This window comes from Agelaius tricolor, unplaced genomic scaffold, assembly GCF_023055355.1.
Source record: "Agelaius tricolor isolate 1412-34295 unplaced genomic scaffold, bAgeTri1.0.p SCAF_16, whole genome shotgun sequence".
Taxonomy (NCBI): domain Eukaryota; kingdom Metazoa; phylum Chordata; class Aves; order Passeriformes; family Icteridae; genus Agelaius; species Agelaius tricolor.
In genome coordinates, this window is record NW_027269276.1 from 13,686,478 (window position 1) to 13,700,670 (window position 14,193).

Here is a 14,193-nt window from a genome sequence, read left to right on the forward strand (position 1 = left end):
CTTGTATGTAACAAGAATGTTATGCTCTTGTACATTACTTTCATGTTTTCAGTTCACTGCATTTTGTATGTATGGCATGGCCCTCAGAGAGAAGGGAAGATTATTCATGCTGAAATGTATCCATGTTCCCTTTTTTTTTTTTTTTTAATAGTGTTCCAGGGCTTGATTTCACTGAGTATGCTCCTCACAGAAACACCTCTTAGGAGAAACAAAAGCCATAATTTTAAATGTTAAAACTTGCAAAACTGTTCACTCTGCATTAATATGTCAGAAAGCTCTTTAAATGTGCTGTTTCATAACATCTTGCCTATATTAATTCATCAAATGGTTTCTGATTTTTAATATGTGCTTTGCCTCTTTCTTTTAGAAAACTCTAGTGGATGTTACATTGGAGAACACAGACATAAGGGAACAAATAAGGAATTTAAAACATACACATGAGCAATCTATGGAAAAGCTGAGAGAGAAGCAAAAGCAACTGGAAACGGCACAAATTGAAAATCAGTTACTGAAGTTAAAGGTGAGGTATACAAACTCCCCTAAAAATACTGCACAGTAAGGGCATTAGGTGGATTTAAAATAAATTCCTTGGCCTTATCTGTAAAGGGCTCTTCATCCTTCATGCCCTTGTCATGCCCTCGAGCTCCCTTGTTCCTGTGAATCAATACTGGTTTAATAACAAAGAATCTCAGCTGGCGACAGGCAGTCTTCCCATAACTTGGGATGTAACATAAGAGTCAGAGATGTTGGCAGGTGAAAATTTTATTAGTGTCCATAATTATTAAGTGAAAGAATATTACAACTCTGCACATTGCTACCTGAATTTCTTGGTGTTGAGTTTCTTTGGTGTTGCACCATTTTTAATAGGTAGTCTGTTAAGTCTTGTGAGCATGTGGTCAGCAGGTAACAGCGAGCATCTTCAAGAGAGAATTAAGCTATTATTTCAGAGAAATGCAAGGGAATAAAGCACAAACTGCAAGGTTTAATATGACAGAAAGCTTGACCATGTTTTCCCCTCATCAGCCAAATGTATTCCTTTAATCTCAAAAAAACCAAGCCCACAAAAACCCAAATAAAACAAACAACACCCTCTCCCTGCTGGAAACCTTTGTCTCTGTTTTGCTCAAAGTAGACCAATTGGGATATAGCACTACATCAGAATTCGTCAAATTTTGAAAAATTTGTTTCTATTTTTGATAAAGTTTCTGAAATTAAGGTGACTGTAGCTACATTCATGTTTGATCTTGTGAGAGAAGGTGTTTCTTTCTGGCTGTTTTGCTAGTGACTAGCACTCATGTTTAATGATAAATGGTTTAACAAGTGCATTTCATGTTCTGCTTTCCTCTCACAGTGAAGCTCTACAGGCTGTAAAAGTAGCTGTATTTTGCACCTGTTGTTGTCAGCAGGAAATAAAAAGAGGGAAAAACCAAGTAACAGACGCAAAGATGATGCAATTAAGATTTAAAACAGAAATTTGGGCTTCATTATAATATTAAGGACATGTCCCAGCAAGTCAGGGAAAGGTATGTCTGCTTCTAAGGGCAAGGAACTGCAGCTTAAGTCTCAGTTCAACTGAATGCATAAGGATTTGTTTAACTTCAAGCATGTCAAGCTCTGCAGAGTACATGCCCTGCATTTACAAAGCAAAAGTGTAAATTTTGCCCTCACACTTTCAGGTTTAGTACCAAGTTAGTGAATAATATACCTCATTACTGTCTTTGGCAGTTAAATATAAAATTGTGTCTCAAAAGGTGCCAAGAGTTCTGGGAATTAATTCCAGGAATGAATGTAAGGGGATGGTGTGGCATCTGGGAGGTTAGTGTTGAAAAGCAGTAACTACTGTGTACCATGATTACAGTCTGGGTGGAGAACACACCTGTGGGGCTTATTAAAGAGGTTTGGTTTATTCATAAATCTGTAATAACTTAGAGTGGAGATGCTGCTTAAGTGTATTATAACAGATGCCCTGATACATCCACTTTTTTATGCTTGTTTTTACTGTCCTCATTGCTCAAGGTGTAAGGGAGGGAATGATGGAGATAAAAGGCCAGAGATCCTGTTCCAGTTCAGTGTATCTGAAGGAATCTGGGGTTTGATGATTGGCTTTCTCTAAATGATACAATTCTTTCAGGCTTCCTGAAATGTGGAAGGTTCATTTAACTCCACACCCTCTCATGAAGTGCAGGTCACTACCTGTGCCCCAGGGTTGGCCTAGGTGAGATGACAGAGGGGACAACTGCAGTACAAGTGGAGTCCTTCAGGGCTTGTCCCTTTTCAAAGAATGAAACACACTGTTGTTTTTCTACAGGGTATTAAACAAGCTTGTTTCTGCCATGCAAGATGTACCCAAGGGTTTACTAAACCTTTTGGTCCCTGAAATAGAAAAAAAAAATCCAACCCAAAACCTTAATCATCAAAACTCTGTATTTTGTAGCTCTGTTGTGTGGTGATCAGTCTCCTCTTCCTGTCACTTTTGTAGCACCCATAGCATTTCACTGTAACCTTGGCTGATTCACAGCATCTCTAGGAGGAGAACTAAGTTCTGTACTAGCTGTTTTACTTCACTTTTATTGTGGTTTACATAGTAGATGGACCTAAGCTATGAAGATCCTATCTGGTGTTTAATTACTGAGGGTGTGGTTAAGTCAGTGTTTTCAGCCAACACAGGAAATCCTGTCTCTGGATGACATTCTGCCCTCTTCCCCATAGTTCTAGTAAAGTTTCTGGTTCTGTTGTTAAAAATTAACCCTTCCACACACCTGAGAATTTTAACTTTTGGTTTGATTGCAGGGAAGGTACTGCAATAAAGTATTGCTTTGAGTGTTCATGGTCATTTAGAAAGAGGAGTTGAGTCTAGTCCATGCTTCAGTAGAATGGGGGCAGACAATATCATTTCAATGGGGAAACAAACCAAGTGACTTGGAGGCTGTTATGGAATGGTTCAGCAAAGAGGCATGGCCTGATCTTGGATCAGCAGTGACTAAATGAGCTAATTTCAGACAACATGGAACTTCATGGAACAGTAACTTCTACAGATTCAAATTATGTGAATTCTGGCAGAATGCTGTAAATGGTCTTGATGCAAATGGAAATCTACTTTTTCAATGTCAGATTTATAAGAAGGAGGAGCTTAATCTCAAACTCTTATTTTCTCATCATGTGAACTCTCTTTCTCCTGCTGCCAGCAATACTGTACTTACTGATGGGGCAACCTTCCTCTCTCGTAGGTGGAATCATCACAGGAAGCCAATGCTGAAGTCATGAGAGAGATGACCAGAAAGCTGTATAGTCAGTATGAGGAAAAAATGCGAGAGGAGGAACAGAAACACAAAGCTGAGAAAGAAATGCTCCTGGTATGTAGAGCCAGTCTGTAAGAGCAGTGCTTAGCTTGGATGTTGTTTCTCAATCGCTTCATACTCCACAGTCTATGCAAGTTCCTTCACTCCTGTCTCTGGGATTAGTTGTGCCATAGTTACTAAACTTTACAAACATTTGGGGTTGTAGGACTAAGAAAAATATGTATTCAAACATAGTAATATTAATGATAATCTAGATTTCAAAATCTGAAATAGGGTAAGTAGGCTTTTTTAACTTTTGATTCTCTAAAAAAGGAAAACATAATGTCCAATTTTAACAAGTGACATTTTAAGGAGAAAGGGAACAACTTCACTGGATGCTACTGGAGCAAGAACTCTCCTGTACCCCAATTCCCCTCCACCCCCAAGTTAAACCTTTCTATGAGCAGTCAGTTGTTGCATTTTTTTAAATTATAGAGTCAGATAATGATGGAGATTGAAGATAGATGCTCCTTTTTATTCATATTGCTTTACATGTAAGGAAAGTACAAAGCTGAACATGGCCAGCTATGGTGTTTAGAAAGCTGTCTTTTGGAGCAGCATGTTTTTCTCATGCTGTTATTCAACAGCATCCTCGGGAAAAGGGAAGGGAAATCAGCTATCTAAGAAATGGGTAAAAGTTTCTCGTGGATTGTCATAATGATGCTTTACTAATTCCTGTGTATTTCAAAGTACGCCTAATCTTTTGCTCTGTATAATTCACTCTCAGGGTCATAACTCTTGCAGATTTCTGAGCAGGTGTAGTGAAAAGCTTTGAGCTCTTTAAGAGCTGTTAGCCTTGCCCTAGATCCGAAAAGAAGAAATATTCCTCATTAATACCATAGATGCTAATGTGACTGTAAATGTTGTTTAGGAGGAAACAAATCGGCTTCTGAAGGCTATTGAAGAGGCAAACAAGAAGATGCAGATTACAGAAACAAGCATACAGGAGAAAGACCAGAGAATTGGTGAGCTGGACCGGCTGATTGAACGCATGGAAGAGGTAGGAGAGCTGACTGCTGCCTTGACAGGAAATGCACCAAGTGCATGGAGGAAACTCCAGATGTTACTGTTCTGCTGCTCAGCTCCCTGTTCAGTGGCATACTGAGCTGTTTGCATCTTAGTATTTATATCAGTAAATGCACCTGGACTGCCATAGAGACCCTGTGTTGAGGAGGTGGTTCTCTCTTCTTGGTAGTCCTTACAGGACAGCATTTATTTAGGAAATGAACCATTATTTTAAAGAGAGAATTTAAAAACCATTCAGTGTCTCTTCAGTGTGCAAGGTGTCTTAAGCCTAATCAAGTAATAATCATAAATATCCCAGAGTCTCTTAGAAATGTTGCTGTGGTAGGTCCATAGAGTGCACAGAGCTCTGTCCAGGGATGGGTAAGAAGCTGATGAAGAACCTACAGGGTCAGGATTAAAGGGAGGGCAGGGACAGGTGACATCAGAGTGAGGGGCTACCCAGCCAGGAAGACTGAAAGGAAGAGGCCCTTTACAGACAATGGGAGCAGCCTCTTGTTCACAAGCCCTGGTCCTCATGGGGATTTTCAACCACCCTGATATCATTTGGAGGGACAAAACAGCAGAGCATAAGCAATCCAGGTTCCTGGAATGTGTTGATGATAACTTCCTTCTCCAGTTGATACAGGAGCCAGTGAGGAGAGGTGCTGTTCTGGGCCTTGTTCTCACCAAGGAGGAGCTCCTGGGGAATGTGGAGCTCAAGGGCAGCCTTGGCTGCAGTGACTGTGAAATGGTCTTGGATGTACTTTGGCATTTCTCATTTCATTCAATAGCAGGCAACTCATCTTTAAAGATTCATGCCTCACTATCTCTGATACTCTGATACAGGAGCAGAGAGTGTTTTAGTCAGGGGAGGGAGTACAATCCTCTGCTCTTTCCAATGAAATGGGTTTTTTTCACTAATTTCACTTTATTGTCGTACATATTAAATATCAGTATCTACTGAGAAATAGATTTTTATAAGCCAGTCTTTTTGGCTTGAGTGGTTAGTCTAATGTGCACTGAGTCCCTTTTGTCTAATGCTTGCAAATCCATTTGTAGAATTAATGATTACACTGAGAAATTACTCAACCTAATAATAGCCCCTCTAGTGGCTCCATTAACTTCATCTGGGCTTCAGCCTACAGCTTTTAAGTATTATGCAGTGAATGTAGGATTGCAGTACAGTTCACAAGTACAGAGGAGTTCCTTCACTTTAGTTCTTTAATCTGCTCTTACCTGGCTCATCCTCACCCAGTGAGGCTGAATGCCTCTTAAATTGCCCTCAAGGTGGATAACACACTTACACTTCTCTGTTAACTTTTTTGACTCAGACCCTAAGTCCTCACAGATCTTCACAAGCACTGTGCTGGTGGGCACTTAAAAATAACAGGAATACTCTGGGGGAAGAAAATGCAGCAGTAGCTTTTAGCTCAGCCTTGGATTGGGAGATTTTTTTGAGTAATAATGTGGACAATTTGACTTTATGTAGTTAAAGATTTTGATGACTCATCTTTTTATTGAAAAAAAATCAGTTTCAAGTACAACCGTACATCTTCATATAGGAAATTGAAAACTGATCTTGTTTCTATGCATAGCTGGGAAGTTGATTTTATTATTATGTATTCTGTCCTCTTTGGCTATAGGAAATACATGAATTTTGTTTAATCAGTTTCTATTTTAATTTCACAAATGATGTTTTGAATTGCAATGAAATATGCTTTGTGAAGCCTTTACACTTTTATACATGGAGAACTGAATGATAACTTTTCTTGTTTAGGAACGTCATCAGCTGAAAAAACAACTTGAATTAAATGAACTACAAATATCTGGAGCAAAATCTGAAAACAACTCTGACAGTGAAAGGTGAGATATAACTTGCCTGTGGAACTTCTACTATTGCTAGGAAATGTAGGTTTTTTTGTTTTTGTAGACATCTGAATTTGCCTTTTCTAACTTTAAAACTGCAGTGTGGTAGGGGGTAGGGATTGTCCATCTGAATGTAGGTTTATTGACATGTAAAATATCAAGACAATTATTTTTTGCAAGAATGACCACCTTCATGCATCTTTTCTGAAAAGTTGTTTGCAAATGTGCGAAGTCCATTGTAGGTGGAACAAGCTGTGACATATCTATAGCTTGCATTTTTCTTAAACAAGCATTCCCAAATTCAGAAGAGTATGATCCTGACTATGAATACTTTCACTACCTAAACTCAAAGGTTTATATGACACTGCTTCAGTGGGTAAAGATGAATTATAACCAGAGACTGAATAACAGTGCTTGATTACTACTTACAGTTCTGTGGCACCCAGAAATTAAGTTTTAAGGTTTTGGGCTTCCTGCTGTTCTTTGGGAAGCATAAACATGAAAGGAGATCCCTGCTGAGAGCTTCTCAGTGTCTTGTATTGATCTTTGACCAGCTTCTCTGGTTTCAGAGTAAGAATGGCTTTTCACAGCAGCCTGTTAAAATAATAACTTCAAATGAACAGATGTCGCTCACATACAACATAGAATATGGAGATGAAAGATAATTGCTGTTTTCCTTTACCTCTGAATAACACAGACACTTCTTGCTTCAGTGAATCCTTTTCAGTGTGAAAAGTTATGCTGCAGTAAAAGGGTAAAGGCAATGTTCAGGCAGGAATTTGTGCAATGCAGGCAAGCTCACAGTTGCAATCTATGCCATGCAAGCAATGAATCTGTGTTTAGATGATGCTGGTTTATTCTTAAATTGTCTTTACCTATCTGTACGTTATCAGACACTCAAGCTCCACCTTAGGAAGGATGTCTGTTCCATTTCTCCATTGCTATCAATGCTTAAGATTCTGACTTTTCCAACGAGATACAAAATATGTGCTAGAATTGCAATTAAAATATAAATTAAAGTTTTATGAGATGTTAATACACACAACTGAAAAACCTGCAGCAATGCTTTGAATTTTTTGAGTCCTTGTCAAAGTGCTGCTGTTATATTTCTGCAGAGTACTTCACTGTTAATAGAGACTCTTTTGGGGGAAACAGGATACAATTCAGTCATTCACTGGAATCACGTCCTACAGTTTGCCATCTGCTGCTTTGTCTTAGAATGGTTTTTCTATTTGCAGCTTTAACAGTTTTTTTTCTGCTGTGCACAGACCAAGATGAAAAAAGCCTTTTTGTTTTTGATTCCCCTCCTCCATTCTCAAATTCTGTCCAGTCCTGAATCTGGGAGTACAGCAGTTTATTTTGTAAGCGAGAAATTGCTTTCTTTGACAAATTTTAAGAATTGGACATTCAGATAAAAATGGAGACTCCCATGGCCAAAGAGACAAAAACTTATGAAAAAGCTTCACTCCAGTTTCCTTGCATATTCTTCAGCTACTTTTCTGACAAGCTGCCAAACCAGCTTGTGGCAGGAGTTCTGTGGGAGTTCACTTTCTGTATTAAACACATTTGAAGAAATGCAGAATCTATCTGAAGAGTTGTATGGACAAATTTAAACCATTCATAGCATTCCTGCTGACTGCTGAGGAGTTAATACTATTCCAGTTAGCATTCTGCTGCTGTTGGCAGCTCTGCCAAATTCTTGACTCCAGGCTCCCCTGCAGTAAGACAGTTTTGAAAGCAGACCTGCTTCCTGGCTTTTGTTTCGCATACATTTCCAAAATATTTGCAGGTAGTAGTAAGTCAGCCTAAATGTGTCTCTCTGAAGCTAAAGATCTAGTTGTGTAAAAACCTTTCACTAAAGGGAAACACACCTTGAGATGAGTTTTGTCACATTGTTTAATTGTCAGCACTTCAGGCTCTGAGTAAGCATGTCAGTATGCAAGACAAAGGTGAGATAACTTGGGTGGAGACAGCCACTTGGACTAAGATCACATTAAAATGTACTTTGGACAATTTGACATCTGTCAGGGCAATTTGACCTGCCTGTCCTGATTTATGGTGGACTGTGGGGGTTCTTGTTCTGCTTATACTGCATAGCTCCCCACTTACAGGCCTGATCCTTTGCATGTTTTGCCAGGTCACAGCATTTGGAGGAGGTAGCAGCCAGCCTGAGAGAGCGGATCAAGCATCTGGATGACATGGTCCACTGCCAGCAGAAGAAAGTCAAGCATATGGTTGAGGAGGTGAGATGTAGTAAAACAACTCAGAGTCTTTGGGGAACACTGATTCTTTTAGTACATAATCCAAAGAGAACTGTGTTCTTTGTGTAGTTGCTTTCTGCCACCTTTGTTGCAGTGGAAGTTGAATGAAGCATCTGGAGCCAGTGAAGCAGAAAGAGTAGATGAAAGCAGTTTATTGCAGTGGCTGTGGGTTATATATTGTGATCTTTAGGCTGACACTAGTTCTGTACCTCTTCATGGGTGTTCAGGAAATGCAACACAACTTCCAGCTCAGAGGGTACCTCTGATATGATGCACTCTAGTCATTAATGGTCTCCTTCCTGTACAGAAGTGGAAGGCAAAAGCTGAGTTTATTGCTTTGTTCTTCTGGTTTTGGGAGATTTTGCTTGGGTTCTTTTGTTTGTTTAATATGATTCCTCACAGAAATAGGTGAGCAAGCACAGATTCTCACTGCTCATCTCTTCTTACCCTGGTCTGGGGACATTGTCTTAGCTGCTGCCATTTCCTGTAAAATTTTAAGTGGAATTTTGCTTAGGATAAATGCTTTAGGTTACAGGCTACCTGTGTGTCAGGAAACTGTTCTGTGGTCAGAAGGCTGTAATTGCAAACATTTCTGTTTGTCCAAGTGGGAAGAATGTCATGGGAAATAGATAAGTTTAAATTGGAGCTTTACAAAGCTGACAGCTCTATTAGACAAGCCTCCTACTGTACAGACGATGGGTGTTCATGAGATACCTTTGATTTGTATCTGGACATCATACACTCAAGATATCAAATGTTTAGAAACCACTCAAATCGAAGGCATTCTTTCTGCATTTGTATTTATATGTATTTACATATGCTTTGTTTTATAAGATTCTGATGCAGCCCTTCTGTATGATCACATGTGTGATGCTAGTGTATTTTACACAGAGGGATTAAAGTTCTTCTGTTGTATCAGACATATCTTGAGGTTTTGGTTTTAGTTTAATTCACCATTATCACTGTTTTTAAGCATCCTAGCTGGTCTAAAACAGAACTTACAGTCTTCATACCATGGCATTTTAATAAAGAAAGTTTATCCAGTCCAGTAATCCAATCCATCTAATTAATGGATTATGGGAACAATTATTTAATCTGCTTTGTATCTCTGTACACCAGAGTTTTTTCTGAAGTATTTGTGATATATGTGGCACCCTGAATGAATCTAGTAATACATGAGGACGGTGGCCTAAATTTTGCCCTTTATTACTAAATATATTTTAAACTTCTGGTTGTAACTTGACCTCTAGTGGGCTGCATTGGTATAACAAGTCCTTTCAGCTCTATCTTTTGTTCTGGAATAAAACCACATATAAAGCTTGAGCCAATGATTATCATTTCATTAATATTAGATTTAATGGGTAAGTTTAGCTTGCTAATTAGTTGTAATGCTTGTAATGTATCTCTCCTGGTGCCTTGATATACACAGAAAGCCCTTCTAGACCATCTGGTTATCCTATTTAATGAATGTTAGGTGACCAAGTCACTATTAATTGTCAAACATGTCTGCTTCTAACTGCTGTCTAACTGCCTGCTTTTCAGATTCAGTTAAACCTCTATCACTCTTGACTGCCACCTAGCCATAGGGGAGATACTTTTGCTCTTTCCTTTAGTTCCTGTGTGTTTTAATTTTTATTTTAATTCAGCTTCCTTCTGCATGAACACCTGTGTAGCTACATCTATATTTTCACTAGTGAGCTAGCTAAAGACTCCTGTACCAGAGGTTTGATCAGGTCAGGTGGTACCAAATACATCAGGCATTTAATGTTTGTTTCTTTCTTTCTTAATTTTGTGCTGTTTGTTGCTTGTGTTTGTACTGTGTTTGAGAAAATATCCATAATATAGTTGGCATGCCATGTTTTAAACTAGACTCTTGAATAATGGCCTAAAAATAGCAGTTTTAATAATGTGGAGAAGAGTAGCTGTTCACCATGGGGCAAGAGAAAAAACATTGCAGATATGTATGTCCTCAACTATCCAAGCATGTGGTGCTTTTCATGATTTTGTATTTTTTCTTCATATTAGATAAGTATTTTTTGGTTTATTTTAAGCAAACACTTATTAACTATGCCATAGAAGCTGAAAAGTTGGCAACAAAAATATTGAAAAGGAATGCTATCTGAAGAGTCTGTTCTGAAGTTAGGTTGAAAAGTAGTGAGCAGCAGCACTAAAAATATCTGCTAGAGCAAATAGGGAAGATTGCACTACTATTTAAGTCCCGGAAGACATGTTCATCAGGGTATATTTAAACACACATCCTCCCTACACTAAATTTAACTGATTGCAGAATGTAATGGCAAGGAATATCAAGAAAAGTGTAGTGAAAACCTGCCTTGTTACTCATTGCACTATTTTCATTACTGGTATCTGTAAAGTAACATGCCATCTTAGGGTTTATGAGGGTATTATAATCATATTGATAACTTGCATTTAAATAATTGAGAAAGAATAACCAAATAATTCAAAAGCTAGAAATCTTGCTTTCTGAAACACTTAGCTTCTCTGTGGCAGTCAATGGAGTGAGAACAGGCTGACCTGGGAAACTCAGGAGAGAAGTGGAAGGAAAGGAAGTAGTTAAAATTATCAGCAGAAATTGAAGCTGAAACAGGGCTACTGTTTGAGCTGCTAGGTGAGAAAGCCTAAACTTGCTTGACTACAGGATGAGCTTTGTTTACAATTAATCTTCATATATTGGACACAGGTTTGAAGTATAAATAAGGGCTTTACTCTTCCAGTGTAAATCATACATGTATGCTGTTACCATCTCCAATTCAGAGAAATTGGAGAAATGAACATCACTTCAAAGGGATGCTGAACAAACAAGATATACTGCTTCAAACTCATACGGAGAACTGTCAAAATTGGACAAGTACTGAGCTGAATCTCCTGCTGAAAAAAATCACGGAGTAGATTGCTCTTAAGCCGTTTCTGGGAAAGATGACGGATCGTTTGCAAATCACAGATGCAGGGCATTCTGTAAAAGAACAGCAAGCAGCCAGGAGGAAGTGAAAGAGAAGCTTTAGAATGGAGTTTTGTGATGCAGCAGGCAACTCTTAACACCGCTGGTGCTATTTTGATGGCATTTAAAAATGTGTTAGGAGCTGGTGGTCAGTCCTGACTTAGGCATGAAAGGGGATACTGCAGAGAAGCATCAGATGTAGGAGGCCATGGAGGTAGAGTATTAACACCTTCCTCTTTACAGATCTCATCATATTGGTATTGAATTCAATGATTACGTGATCTAGGGAATTGAGCCCAGGCAGAAGAGGACACTCACAATTCAGTGTGCTCACATTCCTTAGCAAAAACATATTTGCTTCTATTTTTTTTCCTCTGAAAAGAAATCCTTCCATTTCAGGCATTAATAGAAACCTTTTTCAACTTGATCTAGTCAAATCAGTCATAAATTAAATAGAAGCCTAGAAAATTACTTTCAGAAGAAAAATAAATGGGAGAAATAAGATGGAAATTTTCTGGAGTTGGTGACCTTCAACACCTCTGTGTGTTAGCTCTCACGCACACACATTTTTCATCCTCACAGGGATTCTTTTCTGTGAGGGCAAAAATTGCTGCTCATTAGTGCACCAGCTGAGCAGAAAGTTATCCTGCATGGTCTTAAAGCCTCATGTTCTCATTAGAGAGAGATTGCAGATGATTTATGGCTGACAGATTTATCCCTGTGTTGAACTTGTTTGTTAAACAAATCTATTTGTTCACAGCTTAGTGTAGTATGCTTTAAATGCAGTGCTGGCAGTTAAAAGTGCAGGACTTGCATTTTGCAGGTGTTTAGAAACCCAGCCCTTTTCTCATACTATTTTTACATCACAGGCTTTCAAAAACCAAGTGAGGAGACACAGATGGCCCGAGTGGTCACCCAAGGCTCAGTTTTTTCAGCCCTGGCCTTTGTAGATGTCTTAAAGTATGGCTAGGTAGAGCAAAGGCAATCCTGGTAAAAGACTGTTTGATGAGAGGAAGAATTTGCAGGGAGACTCACAGGTGGAAGGCAGAGGCACAGAGACTTCAGGCCTTTCCACTGAGGAGTTTCCCTGCAGAGATGGGACTGGGCAGGCAGATGCAGGCACAGAGGCACCACGGGAGGGCAGGGGAAGCTGCTACCACACTGTTCCCTTCAGGGCTGAAATTGCTCTTGTTCTGTGAGAGGGGTAAAAGCTTCTCTTCGAAGTATCTATCTGATGGGTCAGCCAGTTCATCCTGTCTGTGCCACTGTAGGAAATGAGACTTTCAAGTAAGATAAATCAAATACAAAACATAGATTTTAAATTAGCAATATAATTATTTTGTGGCTTGATCTCAATTTCAAACCTGGAGAGATTTGAGAGAGGTTTAGTTTTGAGAATTATGCAATTCACTTTGAAATGGATTGCAATTTCATTGCCCAGTAAGCTTATTTTATATGTAATGTTGTTTCATTGTTGAGAAGCAGAGGAGGGAAGGAAATTAGCATTTACATTTTATAAGCTAGGCAAGGGGGTTGATGCAGATATAGGAAGCTGTTCTGAAGGGATCTGAAGAAAAAAGGATATTTGATCTCATGCCAAGAAATTATCTACAGAACTTAGATTTCACATGAAATTCCCCTAACGACTGAATTGAACTGTCTCTAGGTCATGGCCCATGAGCTGTTCTCCAGCTTTAGTCTCAGATTCCTTGGATAATAAATGGTGACCAGACACCAGGGAGAAGCTGTCTCCTGTTCTGTCGGGGAGGATACTTGCATGAAAGGACACAGTGCTAATGAGCAAATGATATCCCAAATACAGAAGAGACTTTGTATTGCACAAATGGGGCATAAAAAGAAGAAATTTTTCCAAAAAAGACTTAAACATCTGAAAACATCTGTATCAAGACACTTCAACTTCAGATATATAGTGAAATTTCCCTCTTTTAATATGGAAGAACAGTTTCAAGGTCGTGTAAGAGAAGCCACGGAGAAGGAGGAGAAGATGGAATTACCAACAACAGATGCCAAACTTTTATTAACCAAGATCTGCATTCCATAGTACCTGCCATAAAAATGAAACAACAAAAATGCAGAACAGGAAATGTAGAAAGAGAAACACACCTTGGGATTTTGGAGGAAGAAGACAAAGGACAGAACATGAATAACTTTCCACACCCTCCTCCCCCCCTCCCCAGTACAAGTGTTTGGCATTCCTCAGTGGACTTGAGCAAGCAGTACAATGCTTATCTGTTGGCAGAAGTAGAATCACTGCTGGTGTTTGGTGAGAGGGTTTATATATGCACAACATCAGCACTTTCAGCTGGGAATTGCCTGGCCAAGTCACAAATTAGAAACTTGCCCATCACTAAGGTAATGCTTAACGAGGTGGGTTGATGTGCAGAGAATGAGCCAATGTCTGTAACTCATTAGGACATGTCAGCCCCTGCTTTAGCAATACATGGACATCAACCACTGGATAATGTGTTCATGGAGCTCATTCATTTAGGAAGGTCTCTACGTTGGTGCATTAACCTAAATCAGTCAGTTACTTCTTTTGTAAATGCAATGTGAGGTTTAAAATACAAAAAGTGTAAGTTTAAGTGGATAAGTTGTTCACGTGATTTAAGGAGGATTAAAAGGCAAAGGTGCTCATTCCTATTCACTGCATTATGCTCCCTGAAAAAGTTTCAACTCTTGTCTAGCCTCTCATAAATACCAGTTAAGGTCCAGTGAAATACAGGACTGAGGAAAATCCTGTTCT

The 14,193-nt window shown here is 39.0% G+C and overlaps 1 protein-coding gene across 4 annotated transcripts in view; it reads left to right on the top strand.

Annotated features, from left to right (window-relative positions):
* The window catches only part of MYZAP (myocardial zonula adherens protein), a 53,082-nt gene that overhangs the window by 20,512 nt on the left and 18,377 nt on the right, over positions 1–14,193 (top strand). For all 4 annotated transcript variants that reach the window (XM_071441623.1, XM_071441625.1, XM_071441626.1 and 1 more), the window contains exons 6-10: positions 368–520; positions 3,228–3,353; positions 4,210–4,338; positions 6,121–6,206; positions 8,347–8,452. In XM_071441623.1, the coding sequence (XP_071297724.1) occupies positions 368–520; positions 3,228–3,353; positions 4,210–4,338; positions 6,121–6,206; positions 8,347–8,452 (600 nt within the window). The remainder of the gene's footprint in view (positions 1–367; positions 521–3,227; positions 3,354–4,209; positions 4,339–6,120; positions 6,207–8,346; positions 8,453–14,193) is intronic.